The 24,946-nt window shown below is 32.0% G+C and overlaps 1 protein-coding gene across 1 annotated transcript in view; it reads left to right on the top strand.

Moving 5' to 3' along the window:
• LOC133325879 (A disintegrin and metalloproteinase with thrombospondin motifs like) overlaps positions 1 to 24,946 on the top strand; it is a 160,369-nt gene that overhangs the window by 99,782 nt on the left and 35,641 nt on the right. The window contains exon 4 of the mRNA XM_061534579.1: positions 23,904 to 24,033. Coding sequence (XP_061390563.1) covers positions 23,904 to 24,033 — 130 coding nt within the window. The remainder of the gene's footprint in view (positions 1 to 23,903; positions 24,034 to 24,946) is intronic.

Below are 24,946 nucleotides of genomic sequence, written 5' to 3'. Positions count from 1 at the left end.
AAATCGAAAGATATATAGGGACTTCAGTGCACCATTAACATTAAATCGCACCCTATATAGCTATACCTAAACCTGAAGCGATTTTCACGAAATTTAACAAACAATGTTTTAGACTTAATTCAGTACGCTATGCAAAATTTTGTGCAAATCGAAAGATATATAGGGATTTTGGTACACAATTTACATAAAATCGGACGAAACTATATATGGGAGCTATATCTAAATCTGAATCGATTTTCCGGAAACTTAACACACATCACTCTATACTTAATTCCGTACGGTGTGCCAAAATTCGTGCACATCGAAAGATATATAGGGACTTTGGTGCACCATTTACATTAAATCGGACGAAAAAATATATATGGGAGCTATATCTAAATCTGAACCGATTTTCACGAAACTTAGCACACCTTATTCTAGACTTAATTCAGTACGTTGTGCCAAATTTCATGCAAATCGAAAGATATTTAGGGATTTTGGTGCACCATTTACCTTAAATCGGACGAAAATATATATATGGGAGCTATATCTAAATCTGAACCGATTTCAAGAAATTTTACACATATCGCTCTAGACTCGATTCAGTACACTATGCAAAATTTCGTGTAAATCGAAAGATATAAAGGGACTTAGCTCCACTATTTACCTAAAATCGGACGAAAATATATATGGGAGCTATACCTAAACCTGAAGCGATTTTCACGAAATTTAACACACATCGTTCTAGACTTCATTCAGTACACTATGCAAAATTTCGTGTAAATCGAAAGATATAAAGGGACTTTGGTACACCATTTACATAAAATCGGACGAAAATACATATGGGAGCTATATCTAAATCTCGACCGATTTTCATGAAACTTACCACATATCACTCTAGAGATAATTCATTACGATGTGCCAAATTTCGTCCAAATCGAAGGATATATAGGGTCTTTAAATAAAATCGGACGAAACTATATATGCGAGCTATATCAAAATCACAACCGATTTTCTTCAATTTCAATAGGGTTCGTCCTTGGGCCAAACAAGTGACCTATGCCAAATTTCATCCAATTCGAATCATAAATGCGACCTGTACTTTGTTTACAATTTAACATAGACAGACGGATGGACGGACATGCATAAATCGACTCAGAAAGTGATTCTATGCATATTCTCAAAAGGAACTATGGGTCTATCATGTTTCCTTTTGCCTGTTACAAACAGACATAATACCCTGTACCACAGTGTGGTGAAGGGTATAAAAAATCCACGTGATGTTTGGTTCTTTCAAAATTTATTTTTAAAACATCCACGACTTTTGTGAATCTCTCAAAAAATTGTTTTAAAAACCCATGCCATTTGTGGATCCTCCAAAATGTTTTAACACATTCAGACCTTTTTGGGGATCCTCCATAAATACTAAAAAATCCATGCCTTCTGTTGTTGGCCTTAAAAAATATTTTTTGAAAATTACAAGTCTTTTTTTTCCTATAAAAATAATTTTTAAAAACAATTCTTTACATTTTATAAAAATTATTAAAAATCCAAGTATGGAGTACTATTCCGGAACTCTGTTATTTTACCCAAATCACTGATTTACTCACCGATATATATCATTTAATTATCTCACTATTATTTAACATTAAATAGTTTAGTATTCCAAACGTGATTCTAACTGTTTCTTTCATCATTTTAAATAATTAATCATTCAATTATTTTGGATTTATAGATTTCCCGATAACCGTTAATGATGATTAATTACTTTTATAATGTGTGGCAAAATTAAACCACAACAAAACAAACCCTTCTTAAGTAATGATGTGAAATCCCCATTTCATTATTAAAACGATAATTTATTATCGCCAACAAATAATGAAGGTTATGCTTTACTCTTGGCAAATAAAAAAATTAAAATAATAAACCAAAAAAATATTTAATATTTGTGTGTGAGTTTGTTGTTAGTCATACATTTTTTGACAAATTATTTGTGTAACAAAAATCGATTTACAAGAAAATCACTAAACGCAATTATTCTTATAAACATAAATGGTCAATATCAAATTAATTTATTAGGGGATTCAATCAAGATTTTGAATTAAAAAAAAAAATCAAGAACAAGAACCACAACAACAGCTACGCAATTAAACAACAGTGGAACCACCCAATAATAGATTCTGAAATAGATGCAACTTCTACTATTAAAAGGTAGCCTTCATTTTGGTCCCTGTATTCCAAATCGTGCGTTTTTTTTCGGGTGTCTTTATAGAACATTGGTCAAAATTAAACGTCTCACTGTTTGTTGAAAAATAAATTCAAATACCATAACAATCGGCAAGCCACCGCCTGCCTTAATGAAACAAAAATTAAATACAAAATAAAAAAAAACACAAAATTAATTGAAACAAGAACAACTTTGACTTTGTGTTTTTTTATTTTATTTCATTTTTTCAACTCAGCAAGTGCTTATCAATTTGGTCAAGGTTAAGTAGTAGCTTGATATTTGCTTTTTTTGTTTGCAATTTTGTTCTTGTAATTTTGAAAATTATTTATAAAAAATAAATAAAGCACTATTTGCCACCACTACACACAAACTCTCACACATATATTATGACACCTTCGAACATTAATTTTTGTTGCAACGTAAATATATGTGTATATGTTAACACATTGTTAACACAAGAACAAAAACACCCATATATAAACATATAAATGATAATAGTCTACATATTTACTAAATGTTGTGATATATACGCACAGACATATATAAATACAAAAATAAAATTGTAAACATAATATTAAATAAAATAAAAAATACCCTACCCCGTTGGAGAAATGTTGTAAAGGGGATATGCAAACAAAAGACTTAAGCAACGAACTTGGTACTATTTGAGAGAATAGTTAATGTGAATGTGAATATTTAAAAAAAATATAATCGTTAAGGACTTTTAAAAATGTTTTTGTGAGTACTCACAGAAAACGCATTAAAAATATTTTTTGAAGACCCATACTATTAAAAAAAATATGTTTTGATTACCAATAAAAGGCGTGGATTTATATAAAATATTTTTAAGGGTCTATTAATGTATTTTAAAACATATTTTTTTTGTTTTTTAAGAATCTGGACTCCTATACGCCAAAGTTTTTAAGGAATAATTCTAATAGGATATGGAGTGCTATAGTCGTGAATTTTTAAGAATATTGCTATGGCAATTTTCAGACCCAAAGGCGTGGATTTTAATGAATATTTCCATGAGAATCTTCAGACCTACAGGCGTGGATTTTTAAAGAATATTTCTATGATGATCTTCAGATCTATAGGCGTAGATTTTTGAAGAATATTTCTATGAGGATCTTCAGATCTATAGGCGTAGATTTTTGAAGAATATTTCTTCAGATCTATAGGCGTGGATTTTTAAAGAATATTTCTATGAGAATCTTCAGATCTATAGGCGTGGATTTTTAAAGAATATTTCTATGAGAATCTTCAGGCATACAGGCGTGGATTTTTAAAGAATATTTCTATGAGAATCTTCAGATCTATAGGCGTGGATTTTTAAAGAATATTTCTTCAGATCTATAGGCGTAGATTTTTGAAGAATATTTCTATGAGGATCTTCAGATCTATGGGCGTAGATTTTTGAAGAATATTTCTTCAGATCTATAAGCGTAGATTTTTGAAGAATATTTCTTCAGATCTATAGGCGTAGATTTTTGAAGAATATTTCTTCAGATCTATAGGCGTAGATTTTTGAAGAATATTTCTATGAGGATCTTCAGATCTATAGGCGTAGATTTTTGAAGAATATTTCTTCAGATCTATAGGCGTAGATTTATGTAGAATATTTCTTCAGATCTATAGGCGTAGATTTTTGAAGAATATTTCTTCAGATCTATAGGCGTAGATTTTTGAAGAATATTTCTATGAGAATCTTCAGATCTATGGGCGTGGATTTTTGAAAAATATTTCGATTTCGATTTTTAAAGAATATTTCTATGAGAATCTGCAGATCTAAAGGCGTGGATTTTCATAGAATATGTCTAAGAGAATGTTCAGATCTGTAGGCGTGGATTTTCAAAGAATATGTCTAGGAGAATGTTCAGATCTGTAGACGTAGATTTTTGAAGAATATGTCTAGGAGAATGTTCAGATCTGTAGGCGTGGATTTTCAAAGAATATGTCTGGGAGAATGTTCAGATCTGTAGTCGTGGTTTGATTTTTAAAGAATAAATCTTGAGATCCAAAAATCTGGGAGATCTTAGGAAATCTTTAAAGAATTTGTCTTAAGGAGTCTTGAGATCTTGCATTTTTGAAGACTAGAAGAATACAGAGGGATATAAGCATCGTTTTTTTAAGAATTCTTTTTGAGGGAACATAAGGCACATAGGCGTAGATTAAAAAAATATCAGCATTATAGCAGTAGATATTTTTAAAATATTTTTAAGAGGGCCTAAAGAGCTCCTTTGCACCATGGATCCTAATTTGTATATGCATTTTCCTTTAGGGGTCTTGAGGTATATATTGCAGTATTTTTTAAAGAATTGGAGTCGATAGGCTTGGCGTTTTAAGGAATTTTCTCAAGGATATATGGATTCTGTAGCGGTGGATTTTCTAAGAATTTTTCTTGATGGATTTTAGCCTGGATTTTTTTAAGAAATTTTCTTGGCGGAACTTGGGGTGTACAAGCGTAAATTTTTCTTAGAATTGTTCTTGAGGAATTTTTAGGTCTATAACCTTGGATTTATAAAGAAGTTTTCTTCAGAGATCCTTGGGTGTACAAGCTTAGATTATTTTAGAATTTTTCTTGAAGGTTCCCGAGGGTTATAGCCGTGAATTTTTAAAGAAGTTTTCTCAATAGATCCTGTGATCTATAGCCGTAGATTTTTTCAGAATTGTTCTTGAGGAATTTTTAGGTTTATAGCTTTTGATTTTTAAAGAAGTTTTCTTCAGAGATCCTTGGGTCTATAGATGTGAATATGGTAGGAATTTTTCTCCAAGGATTTTGAGGTCTATAGGAATTTTTTGGGAAATCCTGTGGCTTCTAAGAGTGTTTTTTAAGATTTCTTGTCAGGGGATATTGAAGTCTATAAAATGTATTTCCAATTCCAATAATACCCATTGTAGTGCAACCTACTTATTCCAAACCCTCCACAGTTCGATACTAAAAATAATAACACCTCATACTAGTTTATGACTTAATGTAATTCTTTTGATATTTAATTTGTTGCTGTTGTTTTTTTAGTTAGCAATAAAATGCGTTTGTTTTCTAACGAAATTAACATTGACCATAACAGTGGTGGTTGGCACTTAGAACAAGTTGCCAAACAAACCCAAACCACACACACGTACACCCATACCCACATTTATACAATACAACTAGAATAATAATTGTAATTATCATGCGGTTTTTTCTTCAAGAATTATGTTCTTAGAAGTTGGTTGGCAAAGCGTTAAATTACATTATGTAGATCGAATATATACACATGACATGACTAGGCGAAGAAACAACGCACTTGAATTACAAATTCAAAGAGTTTTTTTTTTAAAGAGTTGTTAAAGAATTACCACAAACAGACATGACCTTAAGAATTGGACACCGACCGACGATGATGTGGCCAAATGTTCTTTTTTTTTGGTTAGAATTCTAGATTTAAATACTCGGCAATTTACTAGCAATTAGTTGGGGTTTCAGTTTTTTGGTTTGTTTGAATATTTCTATCATTTAATTGTATTTGAAAGCTGTTTCAGATTAGACTTACAAGTCGTCGGACCATGATTTTAATAATTCGTTTTTTTTTTTTTTTTTTTTTTGGAATTCCAATTTATATTTCTTTTTTGATTGCCACAATTCTTGGCAAAAGAACAAGTTCAATGTGAATTTTGTTAGGCTTTTTGTTGGGTCTGGTGATTTTTTGATTTCGATTTGGATTTTTTATTTCGTCTCTTTGTAAAATATGATTATTGTATGGATTATGAATGAGTTTTAGGTTTTTCAAATGGTTCGTTTCGTTTTGAGTTGATTTTTATTTTTTTTACAAATTTGACATTTGATTTGTCAAAGTCATTATCTATCAAAGTCACTGGACGCAGTTTTTTTCGTTTCGTTTCTTATTGGATTTAACAAGAACTTGTTATCCTTGTTCTTGTTCTATGAAAATAAAGTGGGATCGATGGATTGTTTTTTTTTCGAGATCGAGATCTTGTGGGCTGTATTTTATTTAGACTTTGGCTGAGATTATAATATTTTTTTTAATAATCAACATATTAGAAAATATGTTAATTATCATTAGTATTAACAACTAATATGACATTTGTATAAAACGTTTTGCTACATGACATCTGTCAAGGTTATTTTATGGTGCAGTATTAAATTATGATTTTTTGGAATTTAATACTAAATCCGTTCTAGTTTTTGGTCTGGTGTGTTTGTCTGTATTGTTGGATATTTAAATGAGTATTTAAATGATTGGCAATAGGCTTTGGAAAATGTGTAATTTGAGCAACAATGTTGCAAAAGGCCTTGAAGCCATAAATTCAAAAGCAGCACCTTCGATTGTTTCTGCGGAATGTGTACCAATATTACTAGGGCGAATTTGATATTCTAGGCTCCAATCAAGTTTTTATAATCCTGTTTCGATATAAGCATATCATCTTTTCACTTGTCTCTTAAGTCTTTGGAACAAAATCGACACAGGTTCCAGGCCTGGGAATACATATGGATTTTTCTTGAAGAATCTTCATACCTGTAGGCATGAATTTTTTAACAATGCCATTAAAATAATCTTGAGAGTTATATAATTGTGTAAGAATATCTTTAAGAGAATCTGGAGAGCTCCGCATTGCAGACGTATATTTGTTAGGAATATTTTTAGGAGTATCTGAAAAACGAAGTATTGTCTGCGTGGTCGAATCTTGAGAGGTCAACCTCATTGGCATAAATATTTTAAAAATATTTACGGGAGGGTCTCGAGGCATCATAGACATGAAGACATTTAGGTAGGTCTGGAGACGAGGATATTATTAAAGAGTATTTCCTGAGTGATCTGGAGAGCTCACTATTATATGATATGTCTATGAGAGGATATGGAGAACTTAGCATTGTAGAAGTATGTATTTTTAAAATATTTATAGAATGATTTTAAGAGCTATGTACTGGTCTGGAGAGTAAACCATCTACATTTTAATAATATGTGGAGAGCTCAGGAAGGCTTAATAATACTTCTATCCTGATCTCGAGACATCTCTATTGTGCGAATATTTCCAGTAGCATCAGAAGAGCTCAGTATTGTATTCACGGTTATTTTAAGAATATTTTTAGGAGGATCTATAGAGCGTATTATTTTAAAAATGTAATAGCTCGTGAGCGGAGCTGGTATGGCTTCATCCGAAACAACAAGATTTAAAATAATGTTTTTACTCCTTTTTTAGGAACTACTTCCAGCTGATGATCTGAGTCCATCAACATGGGCAAGCGGGGGTAATGATCTTAAGCCTTCAGTGTTCGCTAAACGAATCAGAGTCGGGGGGTCCGGACTCGGAGTGAAGCTGGTATGGTTTAATGATATTAAGCCTTCACTGATCGCTAAACGAATTTGAGTCGGGGAGTCCGGACTCGGAGTGAAGCTGGTATGGTTTCATCCGAAACAACAAGATTAACTTTTTAATCCTTGTTTAGGAACTACTTCCAGCTTATGATCTGAGTCCATCAACTTGGGCAAGCGTGGGTAATGATCTTAAGCCTTCAGTGTAGCGATATTATTGAAATTTGAATTTGCTTAAGTACTACATTTGAGAAGCGAGATTCTAATTCTAATGTAGACACCGTCTAAAAATATAATTTTCGCTCAAATTTGTATTCGATGATAAACAGTTTTTCGTTTAGTTCGGTAGATAAAACACGTGGCATGTTAAGCGAAATCTTAACACAGCGCCATTTTGTAGTTTTTATGTCCGTAGGCGTGATTAACTGCTTATATTGCGTCTTTCACTGCCTGCCTTTTGCTTACGATTACCACACTTTTTTGGTACGTTCAAGAACGTTGATGAGCTGACTTCTATGCTCAACACGAAATGTGACGGGAGAAACTGCGAGAAAATAAGTCACGGTGTTGTTCGTTTCGTATAGGGATAAGTAAATCGACTTTCGACTAATCGATTCATCGACTTTTTGTGTTGTCGAAGTCAATTTGATTTTTGAACAAATTCAACTTTTCCCATTTCCCATTATTATACCATTGCCAAAAAATTATCTTAATTTTATCTGTTGACAACATTTCATGTAAATTTTTAGTCCATTTTGTATCGGTCGGTAAAAGCCGATAATTGATTTTGTATAGGTTTGACTAGATCGAAAAGTAGATTTTTTTTAGTGAAAGGCAAAAACCGAAAAGTCTAAAGTCGACTTTTGTGTTCGACTACGTATCCCTAGTTCCGTGATTCGAAGCTAAACCTACATATTAAAACATAAAACTACATGCATTTCAAATACATACGTTGAACATGTAAATAGATTTGGGTTAGGGCACATCCAAATATACACATGGACATTTCCATTTTCATCGTCTCCAAGGCTAACCCTAGACAAGACTTCTTCTCGTTATGATGGTCTATATCTCGATTTTGTGTTTCGTAAAGTAATCCTTAATATTCAACCGCTTGCAAAATACGTATATTGTTTCAAAAGAGAAACATTTCTTTTCCGAACCAGTTACATTTTGACGATCTCTAGATTGTGTCAGGTTTGGAAAAGATTCAGTAAAAGTCTACCTCATGCAGAATCTCACCATCACTCTGAAATACTTCCCATTTCTTAACTAAGAGTGGCTTTTTGTGATGAGGTGTAGAGGGCAGTCAGCTTACAAAGATCAAAGCCTTTTCAAGCTCTAGAATGTCTCCTTCCTACTTCTTTCCATTTCGTTATGCCGATCACTACATAGCAAAACTCGCCTCCGTGGTGCATCTTTGCCACTTTCGAATAAAACGCAGGCTCAGTCATCTTTTGTGCTTCCCACTTTCTCTTCCATCTCTTCCGCTTTTGAAGATCAAATCCTTATTATACTATAGTATGTTTTTAAACAGGTTGATATTCCAGAGACCTAATATGGAACATCAGATCTCGTATGTGACATACTGCAGTTTTAATTCATTTTTTTCCAATTCATATTGATCAGTTTTCAGCATTGAGTTTCTTCTCCAGTCCTCTTGCAGTGATATTTACTTTGATTTCATTATTGGGCTCACCTCTGAAGACTGTGACGGGATTACGCTTCCTCTGGTAATATCCAACATAAGAGCTTCTATTTTTTTAAATCAAGAATCCCCTTTTTCATCAAACCTCACTTATGTTTCCTCCTATTTAAAAATTCCCACCAAGCCGAGGCTAATAACACTTATGCGACATTTACTTGTATACTTTATAGAAACCTTTTAAAAAAGTACATTTAAATATTACACAAAGAAGCTACTAAATCTTCTCAGGTCCAAAGAGCCATCACAAAGCCTCATTGGCTGCATTGCATATTTATTTATGATGGAACTAATGATTGGCCATCATTTTGGCCATTACTAATTTGTGTTTGCATTTTACCACATGCAACTGTGTTTTTTTAAATGTCAGTTGTTTTGCTTGTAAAACCATTTTTGCTGAGTTTTTCAAAAGAAATCTGGTTTTGCTGCTTCTTCAAACAAATTTTAATTTTCATATTCTTCTTCGTTGGTTAGAAAATCAAGAAGAACTAAACACAAATTAATCAAGATAAACATTTTTTAAAAACGAACTGATGAATGAACAATTACAATGAAGATGGCCAATGTAAAGAAAACCCATTGACAGGCATAACGTTAAGCGGTCTTAACTTAAATGGTAAAGTTTTAAGCCAAATGAAAAAAATAGCAATACAAGAAGATGGAATAAGTGTTATCGCTTGCTGAAGATTTACGTTTTTGCATATTTAACTATGGCGGTATGATATAAAGAAAAATATGTAATTTATAGAGAATTTTAAAATAGGAAGATTTTATTGATAAGCAGGGAAATTGTAAACTTTAAAACTTCATTCTTTATATAGATGTTTAATTCGAAAAGAGCACAAACAATCTCCTAGTCCGGTTTGAACAATAAATAATTGGGAAGTTATGTAATCTTCATTAACTTTTTCCAACTTTTATCTCTAACCACATATATTTATTCTTCGTAACAGAAAATGTATACTTCGGTATAAACAGCCGTTATAACGTTAAAGAATAATTCTCAATCACATTATCGCAACAGATGCATAAGTATTTTACTGAAGAGTTCGAATAATGTGGATGTGTAGCAGAACAATGACAATCTCGATTTAGAAGAAGTTCGATCATTTTGTTCGGATCGCTCCGCATTGTTCACTTTAGTTCAATCGTTCCGTTGGTACAAGACAGTTAATGGGGTCTATAACCAGGGAGAAAGGAACTAGATGAACTAAAGAACTGGACCTAATACCGATCGTTCCTTTTGAGGAATATTTGCTTTGAATCTTGTTCTTGCTCAATTGATGACACAATAAATAGGTACTTTTAAGTATTACAATTTTGGAACCAAGGTCCGATTTAGTATAGATATCAATTGCTAAAAAAATAATTTGTATTTTTACCTGTCAATATATTCTAATCCGAACTCCCAAAAGGAATTCCCCATGGAATATTTTTCTATATATTTTTTGTATCTCTTTTTATTTATTGTATTTTTTTCACAGTTCATTCAATTCCCACATTTTTAAATGTAATTCCCCATGGACCACATATTTTTTACTAATTTGTTTTTATAATTTTTTAAAATTTAACTGTGTCAATATAAAAAAAAAACTTCTCCAAAAATGGCAAGTGTTATAAGTTATTACTATTGAAGGTGTGTGTACGTCTCGCCTATTTGTATCTGTCTAATATGTTCATAATTTGAATGTGTTTATTTTGACAAATTAACACCTACGTTCTTGGCCATCTCACAAAATTGTCAATAAATGTTATTCATTATTGCCGGAGACTTCGAGACGTCACGTAACCAAATAATGTGGGAACCAAATCTCTATGAGGCAATTTGGTTAGGCAGTTATGGAGTTGAAGGTGTTGGAATTTGTTGACACATATATCTACTGAATTAGGAAATTTAAAGATAGTTTGGGAGATTGTTAACTGATAAAAAAACATAGGGCGTATTTACACAGGAGACACTCAGTAGAAAGATTTATCTTTTTTATTAAATAATACGCAAGAAGTTATTAAAAAACTGCAAGAAAAATATATACCAAGAATCCAACTCGAAGGGGAGGATCTTCAACTAAAAGTCGTCCCTTTTCTGGAGTCTAATTAGAAGTCATTAACAAATTAAAATCTTATAAGAACAGGTGATTGACACAATATTCCTTCGAATCACAGAATCCTAAAAATATCCACTAAACGATTTCTAATTAACGGACCTCATTTGACCCCTTTCGAATAAATATTATTCTGCAAAAGCATATCTTTGTGTTAGCTGTCCACTGTCAGCCACTTGTAATTAATTTATTAAAACATGTCACGCTAATGGCTCACTTTTCTAACAAGTCTTTAGAATTTCTATCGAACAAAAACGCACCAGTAAACTCTATCATATTTGATAATTAAAAGCCAAACCACCATAATCGGTACACTCCCATTAGAAAGATATAAATCAGTTCAAATGAGTTAAAATTGCGTTAATGGTAAATTCTAAAAAAATAAAATAAATTCATATATCTCATGAAAATATGTTGTTTATTGACAGCTAAATAAGATAACTATATTCGAATTTATTTTCAAGCAATTAAAATAGAAAACAAGTGGCTAATAAAAAATGAACTAAACAATTATCAAACATAAAATGGGAAGGTATTATCTTAAAAATAAGATAAAGTGGCAATGAAATGTGTCTTAGGGCTGATATTTTTTCTGCAATGAACAACTTCGTCACGGAAACCGAAACATAATGCAATCAATGAAAACAGATGTTAAAAATTAAGTTTACATTAAAAAGGAACATCACAGGTAGTTCGATAGATAACGTCTTAAGTTGAATGTAAGAATGGTACATAATTTGTAATGTTGCCCCTAGATTGGAGCAATTTCTCTCCGAAACTTCTTTCGGTTCACTCCGCAAAAGGAAATAGGTCATTTATTTAGTTCCATAATTCATTTTAGTTCAAGCGCTTATAGGTACACACCTGTTAATTCGGACAATGAACGAAACTATTAAAATGAACGATTGGATTAAACGGAACTAGGTGAACGAGAAAAAGAAGGAAAGGTTGAAGTAGATGGAACTAGATGAACGATAGAGTTGAACCTAATACCGATCATTCCTTCTGCAGAATAGTTCATTTGAATTAGTTCGTTCCGAAAAAAACCTAAATTTACCGGACAATATTCGTAGGGAAGCTCTGACATAGTTTATCCTAATATTATAAGGTTGCAGAAGGTTATTTCAGCTTCTGATAAGCTCAAATACTTGGGGCTAGTATTTCAGGAGAATTTTGATTTTATTCGCCTGTCTTTACTTCCGCTATGAAATGATATTGCAGATACTTATTGGTCTTTCTCCGTTGAGTAATTCCGAAACGAACTATTTCATTGGAACTATTCCAATAAAGGAACTATAGGAACTAGGTCCAGTTCTTTAGTTCCTTTTTCTGAAACTAATTAAAAACAACAACCATCTGCTCTTTGATCCATCAACGAATCAACAGGGGGAACTATGTGAAGGAATAAACAAAAAGACCAATGAAAGAGAGAAATTCGATTGAACTATCTTGAAGTTTGAAAATATATGGATCAAAGGAATTGTATTAAGGAACTAGTTCCTTTCTAAAAAAAGTACAAGGAAGACCGACTCGCTCCCTCGACTACATTGTCCAACTCTATATTGCCGTAATTGGAGAATGGTATCGCGGAGAATTTTATTAGATGTGTTTGCTCTACGGATGTAAATTTCCTTTGATCCATCGGGATAGATATTTTCCTTTGTTAGTTGTTAGGTGGTTTGTATCCACAAAATCATGAATAAGGGTAACAGCGTTTATCTCATGTACAAAACATTTGTCTTTTGATAGACTAACAGGTGGACATCCCTAGTTAAGACTCTGGGAAAGAAAATTACTACTCTCTTGTCTGTGTAAGGAATATATTCCTACAGAATGCCTTAAAAATCCGCAAATTTGTAGAGTTTATGACTTTATAGTCAAGTCTGCTCTCATATTCATACAAAGATGCCAATTTCTACACAATAGCATCGCCGAGGATTTACTTTGCTGAGTGAAAGATGCTAATCAGTTGTGTGCTCGTAAGAACCTGTCCTCCATAGTCTGATCTATGGGACAATAGGTAGTCCATTTAGCGCAGCTAATGACTCGATTAACTCTCAAAGTGCGTAATTTCTACTTGAATTCGATGTGCAATGTTGCCAACCATGTGAAATATAAGGAAAAAATTGACAGATGGTCGAGACAACTACAAAGGTTTTTGTTATGATACATCACCTTATTATTCATCTCAGATGAAACTAGTTCCATCGTCCCAACACCGGAATATTTCAATTAAATCTTCCTCTTTCATCGTTCAGAGCATGTCACAATAAATACGTTGTCCATTTAGCGCAACTGACAATTCGACCAACTGTCAAAGTGAGTAGTTTCTACTTTAATTTGATGTTCAATGCTGCCAACCACGATAATATTACTAGAAAAAATTTGACAGATGCTCAGGACAAAAACAAATGTTTTTGTTTTGATACAACACCTTATTATTGCAAAATTGTTCACAGCTGATTAGCCGATTAACTGTCAAAATACATTGTTTCTACGTGAATTCGACGTGCAATGTTGCCAACCATGAGAAATATTACAAGTTTACAGGTGATCGAATAAAAAAACAGCCGATTTGGTTTTGATACTTCACCTTATTATTGCATCATGTTACGGACCAAAATAGATTAAATAACCTATCTGAATCAGAAAAGCTGTTCTGCAAAGAATGGCAGCAGCTGTCATTCAATAATTAATGTTCGGTTCGCCTTTACACGGCTCGCAAAACCAATGAACTGTACCTTGTTCCGGTCGTTCTTTTAGGAATAGTTCCTTTGAACCTCTCCGTTTCGATTTTAAATTTGTTTTTACGTTTTTTGAAAGTTTTTTTTTTTTTTTAATTTTCGAGGCAGGCAGGGACACTCGTACTTCAGATTTAAGTATTTTATATATTTATTTATTGTAGAAATGCTAGACTTAAGTCGTTTATCCTGTAAATCTCAATCCTCAAAATCTAAATCTACGAAATCCACTCGATTTCAAATGTGAATTGCCAGTTTTACTTTTAAATTCGATGATCATATATTAAAGGTGCATATCCACGATATTTTTTAAATACCCCGCTTGTCCGACAACATAAAATTACAAATGTCACTCAAATAAAAATTTAATTTGGGTTGTAAATGACATATCGAGTGTAATTTTGATTGACTTCCGAATTATTTTAATTGTGAATCCGCCAGGTGATATATTTAATTTCCAAAAAGATATACGAAATTACATATACCATCTTCTTATGAAAGCCACTTGAAAAAAAAAACTTCGTATTTCCCAATGAATCATTGAACTGTGACGACAACAACCCCCCATCATTTGTCAATGAAAACCTCTAATGCATATCTAATTATAGTGTACGACTCAATGCTGACATTTTGATTATGCCAAAACTCTCAATTGCATTTACAAAACAAATTCCGAAACAAAACAAAAAAAAAAAAAACAATCAAGGTCATGTTGACATGTAACTACAAATTAAAAAAAGAAACCTCATGAGTTTCAAATGTATTACAAAATAAACTTATCTCACGAAATGTTTTCAAATACACATATTTTTGTTACTTAGCCCTTTTTGAAATATATATATATTTTTTTTCAAATCAGCTAGGCCTATAGAAATGTTGGTTGTTGTTTGAAACATGTAAACTTATGCAAATTATTTTCATTGGAGTGGGGGAGAAAAAAAGCTTTGAATAAAAGCTTAAGTTGTTTACCAATAAATAAATTGACCCTGAAATAATAATGTAAAGGTCTGTTAGTGATAACTTGGCCCAATTGAAAAACAATTGTTTTTTTGCTATTGCCAAAGAAATAATTATTTTTTTCGTGCCAACACGATTTTAAATGTCATTTGAAAGAAGATATAAAATCTATATTTAATAGCAATAATATAAAATAAATACAGTGGAACTTCTTCTTATCTTCTACATATCAACAAATTATTGCTTAATTATAGGGATTAGTTATTATAATTCTAATAGAGCAATACTCTTTATATCAAAGTCATTTTAGAAAAGTTCCACTGTATATTATAAAATAAAATATCTGCTATTAGCATTTTAATTGTCTTAACATAAGATTCGCCATTCTTTTTGCTACTTTATAAGCCCTTGGCTTAAAGATTCACACTCAGATGGTAAGCATTTTTTGAAAAGATATTAAAACACGTGAGTGATTCTTTTTCTCTCTTCGACAACATTTAAATAAATTGTACTTATTTATGCCAACTACAAGCAATCACTTAAATACAACTTTCATCTATCTATTTGCCATTTAAGAATAAATGACAAATCATTTATTGTTGCTGTTATTTGATTTCAAAATTGTCAGCAAATCCACTCACGTTGCAGCAATTTGATTTTGATATGTTAATTAACATTTCATATGTGTTCTATATTTATATTTATTTGTTTATCGACAGTATCGTTTTTTTTTTTTTTTTCAATTTCAAAAATAATTTTTTCCCATGCCAATTCAGCAATTTATTGTGTGTATTTAATTGACCAGCAAAAAAATATTTAATGTTAAAGAAATGGAAATCATATAAATGTCATCATTTTTTAACAAAAAAAAACAATTCAAAACGTAAAATTGTTGGTCGTACGACGAACGAAAAAAGATTCTCGTGGAGTGTTCTTTTTTTTGAAAAGACAGAAGTTCAGTAAACTTTAGAAAATTATTGGGGAATTTTGTTATTTTCTTATTTAAAAACAATTTAAGAAAAATTACATAGAATTTATGTCATAGATTCATAAATGCGTCTTAAGTCTTTTGTTTGGAAAGAGAAAGGTATGCCTTTAATAAAAAAATACAATTTCAGCTAAATGACCACCACGCTTACAAGATAATATCCTTTTCATGAAATTTTGCATAACCAAATTTCACAATGGCTACCTTATATCCTTGATGGTCTCACGAATTCTATCTTTAAGATCTTAAATTGAAGCTTTTTTGTTGGTGTTCTAACATTTTTTTCTTATAATAAATATGGAAAATGTCTTGCTGTGTGTCTCTTGTGTAAAAATTCGAATGTGGCTATCCTATGTCTTCGATAACCCCACTGATTTTATTTTTTGAGATCTTAAATTGTCGCCGAGTTTGTTTTTCACATAGAGAACATATATGTCCTTATAATAAATTTAATAACTGCCTTGTTGTGTGTCTCTTGTGTAACGTAAAGAACTTTTTGTTAAACAGGGATCTATTTTTGTTAATATGCAGTTCACTTTTGAAAAAGCCTTCGTTTCGTGGAAGTTCATTTCTAGAATTGGCAAATATCATTCCCGAAGCGGTTCGACCTCTTTCGATTCGCTCCTCAAAAGGAACCATGAGGCAATAATAAAGTGATATATCAAGATAAAAATATTTTTTACGCGATCATCTGTCAAATTTTATCTAGTAATATTTCTTATGGTTGGCAACATTGAACATGAAAATCAAGTAGAAACTACACACTTTGACAGTTAATGGTGTTTCTACACGATATGTATTTTACATATGTGCTGTCACTTTTTTACATATGGAAATCGAACTCGTCATGTGAAACATACGGAAATTTCAATGTGTCAAAACGATATGCAATTACATATGTATTTTTTTCCGAATAGGACGCGCTCTATTTTCGTATGTGAAACATAAGGAAATCGGCTGTTTGAATGAAACACATTGTTGGAAGAAAATATTTCAATTGCAATTCAAAGAAAAGGATGAAAAGGCAACAATTACAAATTATTATTTCGTTTGTAGGTGTTTAATAAAAAAATGATGTTGATTTAAGAAAAAATAAAAGTGTTTTTTTGTTTATAGGTTATGTCATATGTAAAATACATATGCCAATTTGAACACAAAAATAAATGTTTTGTGTACACTGCTAATTTTGACACACATAAGGAATTACATATGGATGAAATAAGTGACAGCACATATGTAAAATACATATCGTGTAAAAACACCATAATTGAGTAGTCAGCTGCAATAATAAGGTGATGTATCAATACAAAAACCTTTGTTTTTGTCTCGACCAACTGTCAAAATTTTCCTTATAATATTTCACATGGTTGGCAACATTGCACGTCGAATTCAAGTAGAAATTACGCACTTTGACAATTAATCGAGACATCAGCTGCGCTAAATGGGCTACCTATTTATTGTGCCATGAAAGGAACTAGGCGAGGCAAATTTAATAAATTAGCCGCATCAGCCCAACTGTTGGTACAAATAAATGTCAAAAAAGTTATTGCAATTTAAAATCAAAATATTAAAAAACAGAATTATAAATTAAAATCTCCGAATTTTGAACACCTTCTTCGGCAATACGTCTATTAACATTTTCTGAATGAATTTGTGTACAAAATCTTATGAATCGGTTTGTTTTGCTAAATATTTTTGACATATTATTGTACTATAACAGTTGTTTGATGTAGAAATTCGCCTATGTGGCTACCTTACTGAGTATAACATGGAACTAGGTCATTCAGTTCATTAACTGACGTGTACAGTTAATTTGGCCAATGGTCGGAAAGATCTAGATGAACCATTAGGTCAAAAGGATGAACCATTGGGAAAAGGAAGGAAAATAAAACCATAAACGATTGAAACAGACCTAGTTCAGTTCGTTGTTTTTGTGGAATACTTCCTTTGAACTAGTTCAATGCATTTTCATGCATTTTAAATAACCAAACACTAAGACTCGACATTGATGATCAGATGGTTGATATAGCCACCGAAGAGAAAATGTTCCTCATTTGTCAAAATCATTTTTTAATGGAATTCCGGAGCATTTTCGTGCATTTTAAAGACACAATCACTAAAACCCCACATTGATGATCAGCCGGCTTGCATTCTTGTATGAACTGATGTCTTATTTAAAATAAGATGTACTAATGACGTTTGTGGAAATGCTCAGATGTTCCAGTTGCGCAGGTTCTATTCACATCACAAACGTTAAGCAGCAGTTCGATATTTTCCATCAATTTCTGTATGTGCTTCACGGAGACCCATTGGTATATGTTAGCCATTTGTACACCCTCAGTTAATTAGGCTTCACTTTGTTGCGACAAAAATGTGCCTCAGCGAAATATCGGTTTAAACCCCATGTTTCTTTGGACCAAATCCGTTTCGGACAATTTAATGTCGATTTACAAATATTCATCTGTCTAGCTGTCGTAGAATAACCCTCAAAGGGAGTAGCCGATTTGGTTTAATTTTAAATCAAGTTCGAAGAGAAAAGATTACCGGTCCACGTTTTCTGGTATCTCCACCACAAAATGGTAAATTTTTGTAATATCCAAACTTAAAAAAATATATATTGTTTTAAGTAAGCCTATATCATGTTCGATGATGAGGATTATTGATCCACTCTCTCTGATATCTCGCCCATTAGAGGTAAATATGGACAGTACAATTGTTTGACCATAAAAACCTGCCCAAAATAGCAAACGAATGCCAAAAATGTTCAGCAATTTGTTATATTTACGTCAGAATTGAGGTCTCTGGAGGAGGAATACATTTTCTTTTAAAAGTGTTGTTCGAATAGTTGTAAAAAGTGGCATTCGAAGCCCTTTGATATTCGTATAACCAACATCGGCAACAAAACACGAGGTAGGTAGGAAATAAAACCATCCACAGCAAAATGGCAAAATTAGTTAAGCAAGGACCCTTACCACTGCACAAAGTTCAAGGATGCATTGTTACTACTTAACGGTAGATGGCGGCCCAATCATCAAGAACCAATAATCCCAAGAGTACTAAGGGGAGAAAAAAATCGAAATTATTGTGTTGCTACCTGAGCTATATTTCTAGGTTTCTAATCTCATCGGAATTTTGGATTTTAGATTTTCTATAAAGCAGAAATCACAAAATGTATGTAAATTGGATATTCTTTTTTAGATGTTAATGCATGGGTGTTACGAACTTTTAACACACAACATATTGTGTGGAGTAATTGCGATGTGTTCGCCTAGTGTGACCTACACACAGACTGTAAATATTCTTAGTGTTAAGTTGTCTTGTCTGGTGTGATATGACGTAAATAGTCATTCTCAATAAAACAACATAATCATTCCTCGCCATATGATTTTTTATTATAAAATTACGGACTAAATAAGCACATGCATATTTGCAAATTTAAATACGCCATATTTATCACGTATCCTTCCAAAGTATAACTGAAAATGTCATTATTTAATTTCCAAGAAATTGTTTTATGTGGCGCCAATGATTACAATAATCCCAAAACCACAACCGAATTCCAATCAAAACCGATTTAAATTAATTTCCTATATAAATTTCGTGAGGCGACAAACTACCACTTTATTTCTTCTTTTTATGATCATTTTGATTTACACGATTATTTTTTACAACATCTTCTTCTTATTATTGTTAATATCACAGTTCATTCACATTCAATAACTCATGAAAAAGAGGTGATACATTAATACGATTTTTATTATCGAGGAAATTAATAAAATGATTTGGGGCAATTTCCAAAATTTGTAAACGATTTTCCAATAGTTAACAATTTTATGGAATTTTAATGGAAATGTACTAAAATATAGGTTTTTGTTAAATTTTAATTAAATTTTTGAAACAAATAATGGAAGGTTGACTATGAAATACACATAAATATATACTACATGACAACTCTAAAATTCCATTAGAGCTCTCCTGTACATCAACTCAATTATTAAGACTTAACATAATAATATATTTTTAAAAGTCGAGCCGAAAAGATCGATTTATTTGATGTTTGATTGTAGAGACAACAACACGAGCAGACATGCTAATTTAAAGCGAAGACGGCAGATTGCCAAATTTTTAATAAATACCCTTTGTAAATAACTCTTTGAATTAATTTTAATTTACATTATTTTTGTAAACATAAATAAATTTAGAAACCTAGATTAATTTACAAATTAACGAAAAATAAAATATTTTAATAAAGTCGTGGTTCATAGGTTCGTGTCTTAAGTCTTTTGTTATTTCCGTCTAGAAAATTAAATTTGTTGATTTTTTTGGATACAAATTATTTATTTTTTACATATTTTTTTATTTATACTAATTCTAATTAACCAGCCTTGTTAAATCACAATCGTGTTTATACATACATACATATTATTAGTATTACCATTATGCCACAAAACAGCTGTGGCTGTCATTTAGTATTTCTTACACATTATTCTACTTGTCATAGCTTTTCAAAACGAAAACAACTGCTTTTGATTTCTATTTTGCACCTTTCATTATTTGGCTGACGGCAATGCCGCGCCGCGCGCTGGCAACGACGAGAAATGTGTTATAAATCGTTAACTAATTTATAACACCACCAACCAAGAAAAGTTTGAAAAGTTGTCGCCCAAATTGCAAAAACGTAACGAAACGAAAGACACACCGAAATGAAATGGCTTGACAAATAACAAGACAACCATAATTTTTAGTAATAGAAAAGCAAAAAACAGCAACAACAAAATCTTAGCCACAACCACCAGAATCCGTTTGCACTGTAGCTTTTGTGCAACAAAATTAGTTTACTAAATTTTTTTTTCGAAAGAGCAAAAGACCAAATTATCAAGAGTTATGGTGGCAACCAAAAGCCATATATTTCTGTGGCTTTTTTCTTCTTCTTAATGGCAATATTTTCCGCATTTTTGTTATCATGCTGAGATTTCAGTCTTTGGCTTGGTTTTTTGTCAACCCAAAAAAAGGCGAATTGGAAAAATAAATACATAGTAGAAAAGCTGGTGGACCACAACCTGCTTGGATAGATTTGGGCGTATTTTTTTAGTGGTTGAAAACGAAATAATATTAAGAAATGGCAAACAAAAACATAACACCAGTAGTTCTTGTAACAAATTGCTAGATGTGTATAATCAGCTATTATTGTGGGCTGTCCCAAATTAGATTCCAATCATTAACATTTTTGAAAAATCTATTTTTTTATTTTATAAAGGAGAGAGAATTTAGTTAAGCATGGATTTATTTTTGTATGCATTCCACTTGAGATAGTACATTTTCCTTGTTGAAGGTTAGTACACTAAAATGAGATATCATATTTCCATAAAATGTAATCTACACTACAAACTGCACATACATTGCTACAACTCTTAGGATGTCTGTCATTGGAAATAGGATATATCGACGTTTCTTTGGGTATCAAAAATCAATACCTAAAAAAATTTAGTAGGATCTGTAATGTAATATTTTTCATATACTTGGAGGACGAAAAAATGTATGTAGAAAAGCTTCAGTATATTTCCATGTTATGACATAGTACCTATATAATGGTCTAGGCCTATATTGGGTATTTTCAAGGCCCTAGGTGATTATTGTTTGGCTTCCAATTTGTTGATGGTTAAAAAACTGGTTCGCCGAACATTTTCAAGTTTTGACATAGGCCCCCTATGAAGGTCCTGACCGATTTTATGTCTTGAGAAATACCGAGCGCGATTTTTAACGAAGTTGTTGTATTTAGACATTTCCTTGCTCCCATATAAAGATCCCCTTCATATTCTCCACGTCGCATTTGTTAACCGGTTCATACCCATATTCGAAATTTTTTCAACCGATGTTATATTGGTAAGAGAATAAAATGCGCCCTGGCTGAAAATGTTTAACATATACAGATTAATGTTTTGGCATTGACGATGGCCCCTTTAATGTTATTTTGAAGGAGCTGGAAGCTATTTTTTTTTTAATGTTATTTTGCATCTGGGGTTCTCTGGAGAAAAGACTCCATATAAGTGTAAAAAATCGATATAACTGATCAGATTATAATAAAGGTTTTTATCAGCCAAAGGGTTATCCCAAGTATGCTTACAGGGCCACATCCTAGCATAAACCATTTATTGTAACAGCTGATCCAACTTAATTTTCAAAATAGTAAGGTTCACTGACCCCTTCGAACCATAAACAGTACACATTGAGATAAAAGGGGTTTCCAAACACTTGGGTTTTTCGATTCCCAGTTACCACAATTTTGCTTCTTGACTCACATACCCACCGAGTTGGAAATGAACTTCATCAGCCAAGATGATTTTTCAATCGAATTCTGGATCAGTTTTAAACATTTCGTTGGCCCAATCACGACGTTTTTAGTGGTAGGGCTGCCCCCCAATCTCGACTATATACACTAATTCAAGAATGTCCCTATGAAATTTCAAATGAAAATCTCAACAACTCTTGAAGATATAGCCGATTTATTGTGTCAGCATCAAGTGACGGCAAGAGGGCTTCTCAAACTTTAAACCCATTTTTCTCCAAACAGCGTTTTTGGAAATGGGCACGATAACTAAAAAAACTAATAATCCGACGGATTCCAAATTTTGGGACGTATCCCTATGAGTGCATAGCTATCGTATGAAGTAGGATAAATCCAATCGGCCAAGATCTTCCTTATTGTTTAAATTGATTTGAGGTAAAAATTGGAGATTCTTCAACAGCAGCAATATTCATGTTCGTTTCCTAAGTCTTTTGATGCATCTTAAAATCAAATAGTTGGACAAATTCTTGCTGTTGGGACATGTTGTAACCAACAGCTAGGTTTTGATGATGCATCAAAAGACTTAAAAGATGAACTTGAATATTGGGATGTAATAACGCGTATGTTTCTTAAGTCTTTAGATAGTCTATTTTGAATTCGAACATTTTTTGAAACAGAAATAATTTTGATTTAATTTTCAAGTTTTTGTTATTAAAAAATTACAAACCAAAAATCATTTATAACACATTATAAATGATTTTTGCTTTTTAAATGTAATTAATTTTTATTTCTACGGAAACATGCTTCCGTTTCATTCCCATGCCCATCATCAATGGCCTCAAACAAAACAATATCTTCCTCTTTGAAATAAAACAAGAATTAAATATTAAAAAATTCAAAAAGACTAACAAGCCATGATTTTGAAAAGAAGAAATGAAAAATGAGAAATATGCTCAGTCATATTTAATTCATTATGAAATGATGCAATACATTAAAAAATATAATGAATTGCAAAATTATGTTCGTAGCATGCAATGTGGCCAATCATAAATTTCAAGTGTGAAGAATTTTTTGAGAAAAAACGCACAAACACAATTTGAATTAAATTAATTAACCTTTCTTTAAAAGAGCTAATTCAGTTGTAATTTAAAATTCAATGGGACCTCTTTAAAATTTAGAAATTTGGAAAATGACGATTTTAAAGAAAAGTATTGATATAAAATAATTATTTTGAGAATTTATACATAAATTAAGTTATAAAGATCTTCAATTTAATCATGTTATATGAGTCGTTTATTTTTAAAGTAGCTTAAGCCTAATTAAATTATTTTAAATAGCCCCTAGTCACTTTTATTTTTTCATCTTCTAGGAGAGGTAAAATTTGAAATCTCATACCTCCATTTTAAAAACATTTTGTCTTTATTCCAAAAAATCTCACACCTGCCACTCCTATCTGGTGTCACCAGAAGTCAACAAACTTCGTGACTCTTCCTGTCGGTATTTTTATAGCATTATCTAAATTATTCTTAGTTCATTTTTTTACCATTTAATGCATGATTTTTTAATTCATATCTTCTGTTTTATTTCTGTATTTTTACAGGAGGGTAGCATTGGCCATGATATGGTAATAAAACCATTGCCTCATGAATTAAATCCACAACCGGAAGCATCACATCATCATGTTGTATATAAACGCAGTGTCGATCAAATGGAACATTTAAGTGATTTTGGTAAGTTTTAATGGGGAAGCTAATAAAAAAATTAAGTAGGAAAAAATTATGGACAACGATATTATGGGAAAGTGATTGGGGATATTAAATATTGGAATTTTAAATATTTATTTCCTAAATTATTAGAACTGGGCCATTAGAATATTTTTTTTCTAAATCATTAGGTACTGATATTATTAAATTATTAACCAGTAACATTTCGGTAAGTTCGATTGGGTCGAACTTCTTATACCCTTCTCCATAAGGTGGGAAAAAAACAATCTAGACACTCAGGTGCGAAATTTGGGCTACTTTATATTGAAAATGTTTTGTGAATTTGAGTCCAAAACAACGGCCGTTTGAGAAGATTGGGTCGAAATTGTTATTTCCCGGTGGTTTATAAACTGAGATACATTCGTGTCCTGTAGCGGTACTTGCATACAGATGCCAATGCATTTTTGTTCACGAATATAGACTATATTCTTGCTCACGTTTTTCACCATCTTATCAGACTTTCCGCCCTCCCGACATTCTTTGACAGTTATGTCGGTCATACATTAGTTTTCCGACTTGGAATTTGAGTTCAAGTCCCATCATGTCTGAGATAGTTGGGTTGATATTGCTCTTCCTCGGTCGATCTCGAATACACATATACATTCTTGCCCATTGACTATGTGCTCGTTGCGGTACCATTGCCTACAGATGCCAATGTTCCCACATTTGTAGAATATTTTTGCTCTCGATCTCATAATGAAGACGGGACATGACTCATAGGCAGACATAGTCCGGCCATAGCTTTGATCCGTGGATATTAAAAACCTAAAGGTAGGTTATTAATATTCTAGTAGTATGTCCACCTTCCTACCGTCAGGTTTACTGGTTGTATCAGAGTAGTATGGTCATCCACCTTACCCCTATCCACAATTGTAGGGAG

This window comes from Musca vetustissima, unplaced genomic scaffold, assembly GCF_032173495.1.
Source record: "Musca vetustissima isolate MV318-11 ecotype Yass unplaced genomic scaffold, APGP_CSIRO_Mvet_v1 utg17337, whole genome shotgun sequence".
Lineage (NCBI taxonomy): Eukaryota > Metazoa > Arthropoda > Insecta > Diptera > Muscidae > Musca > Musca vetustissima.
This window is presented reverse-complemented; position numbering and strand designations above follow the sequence as displayed.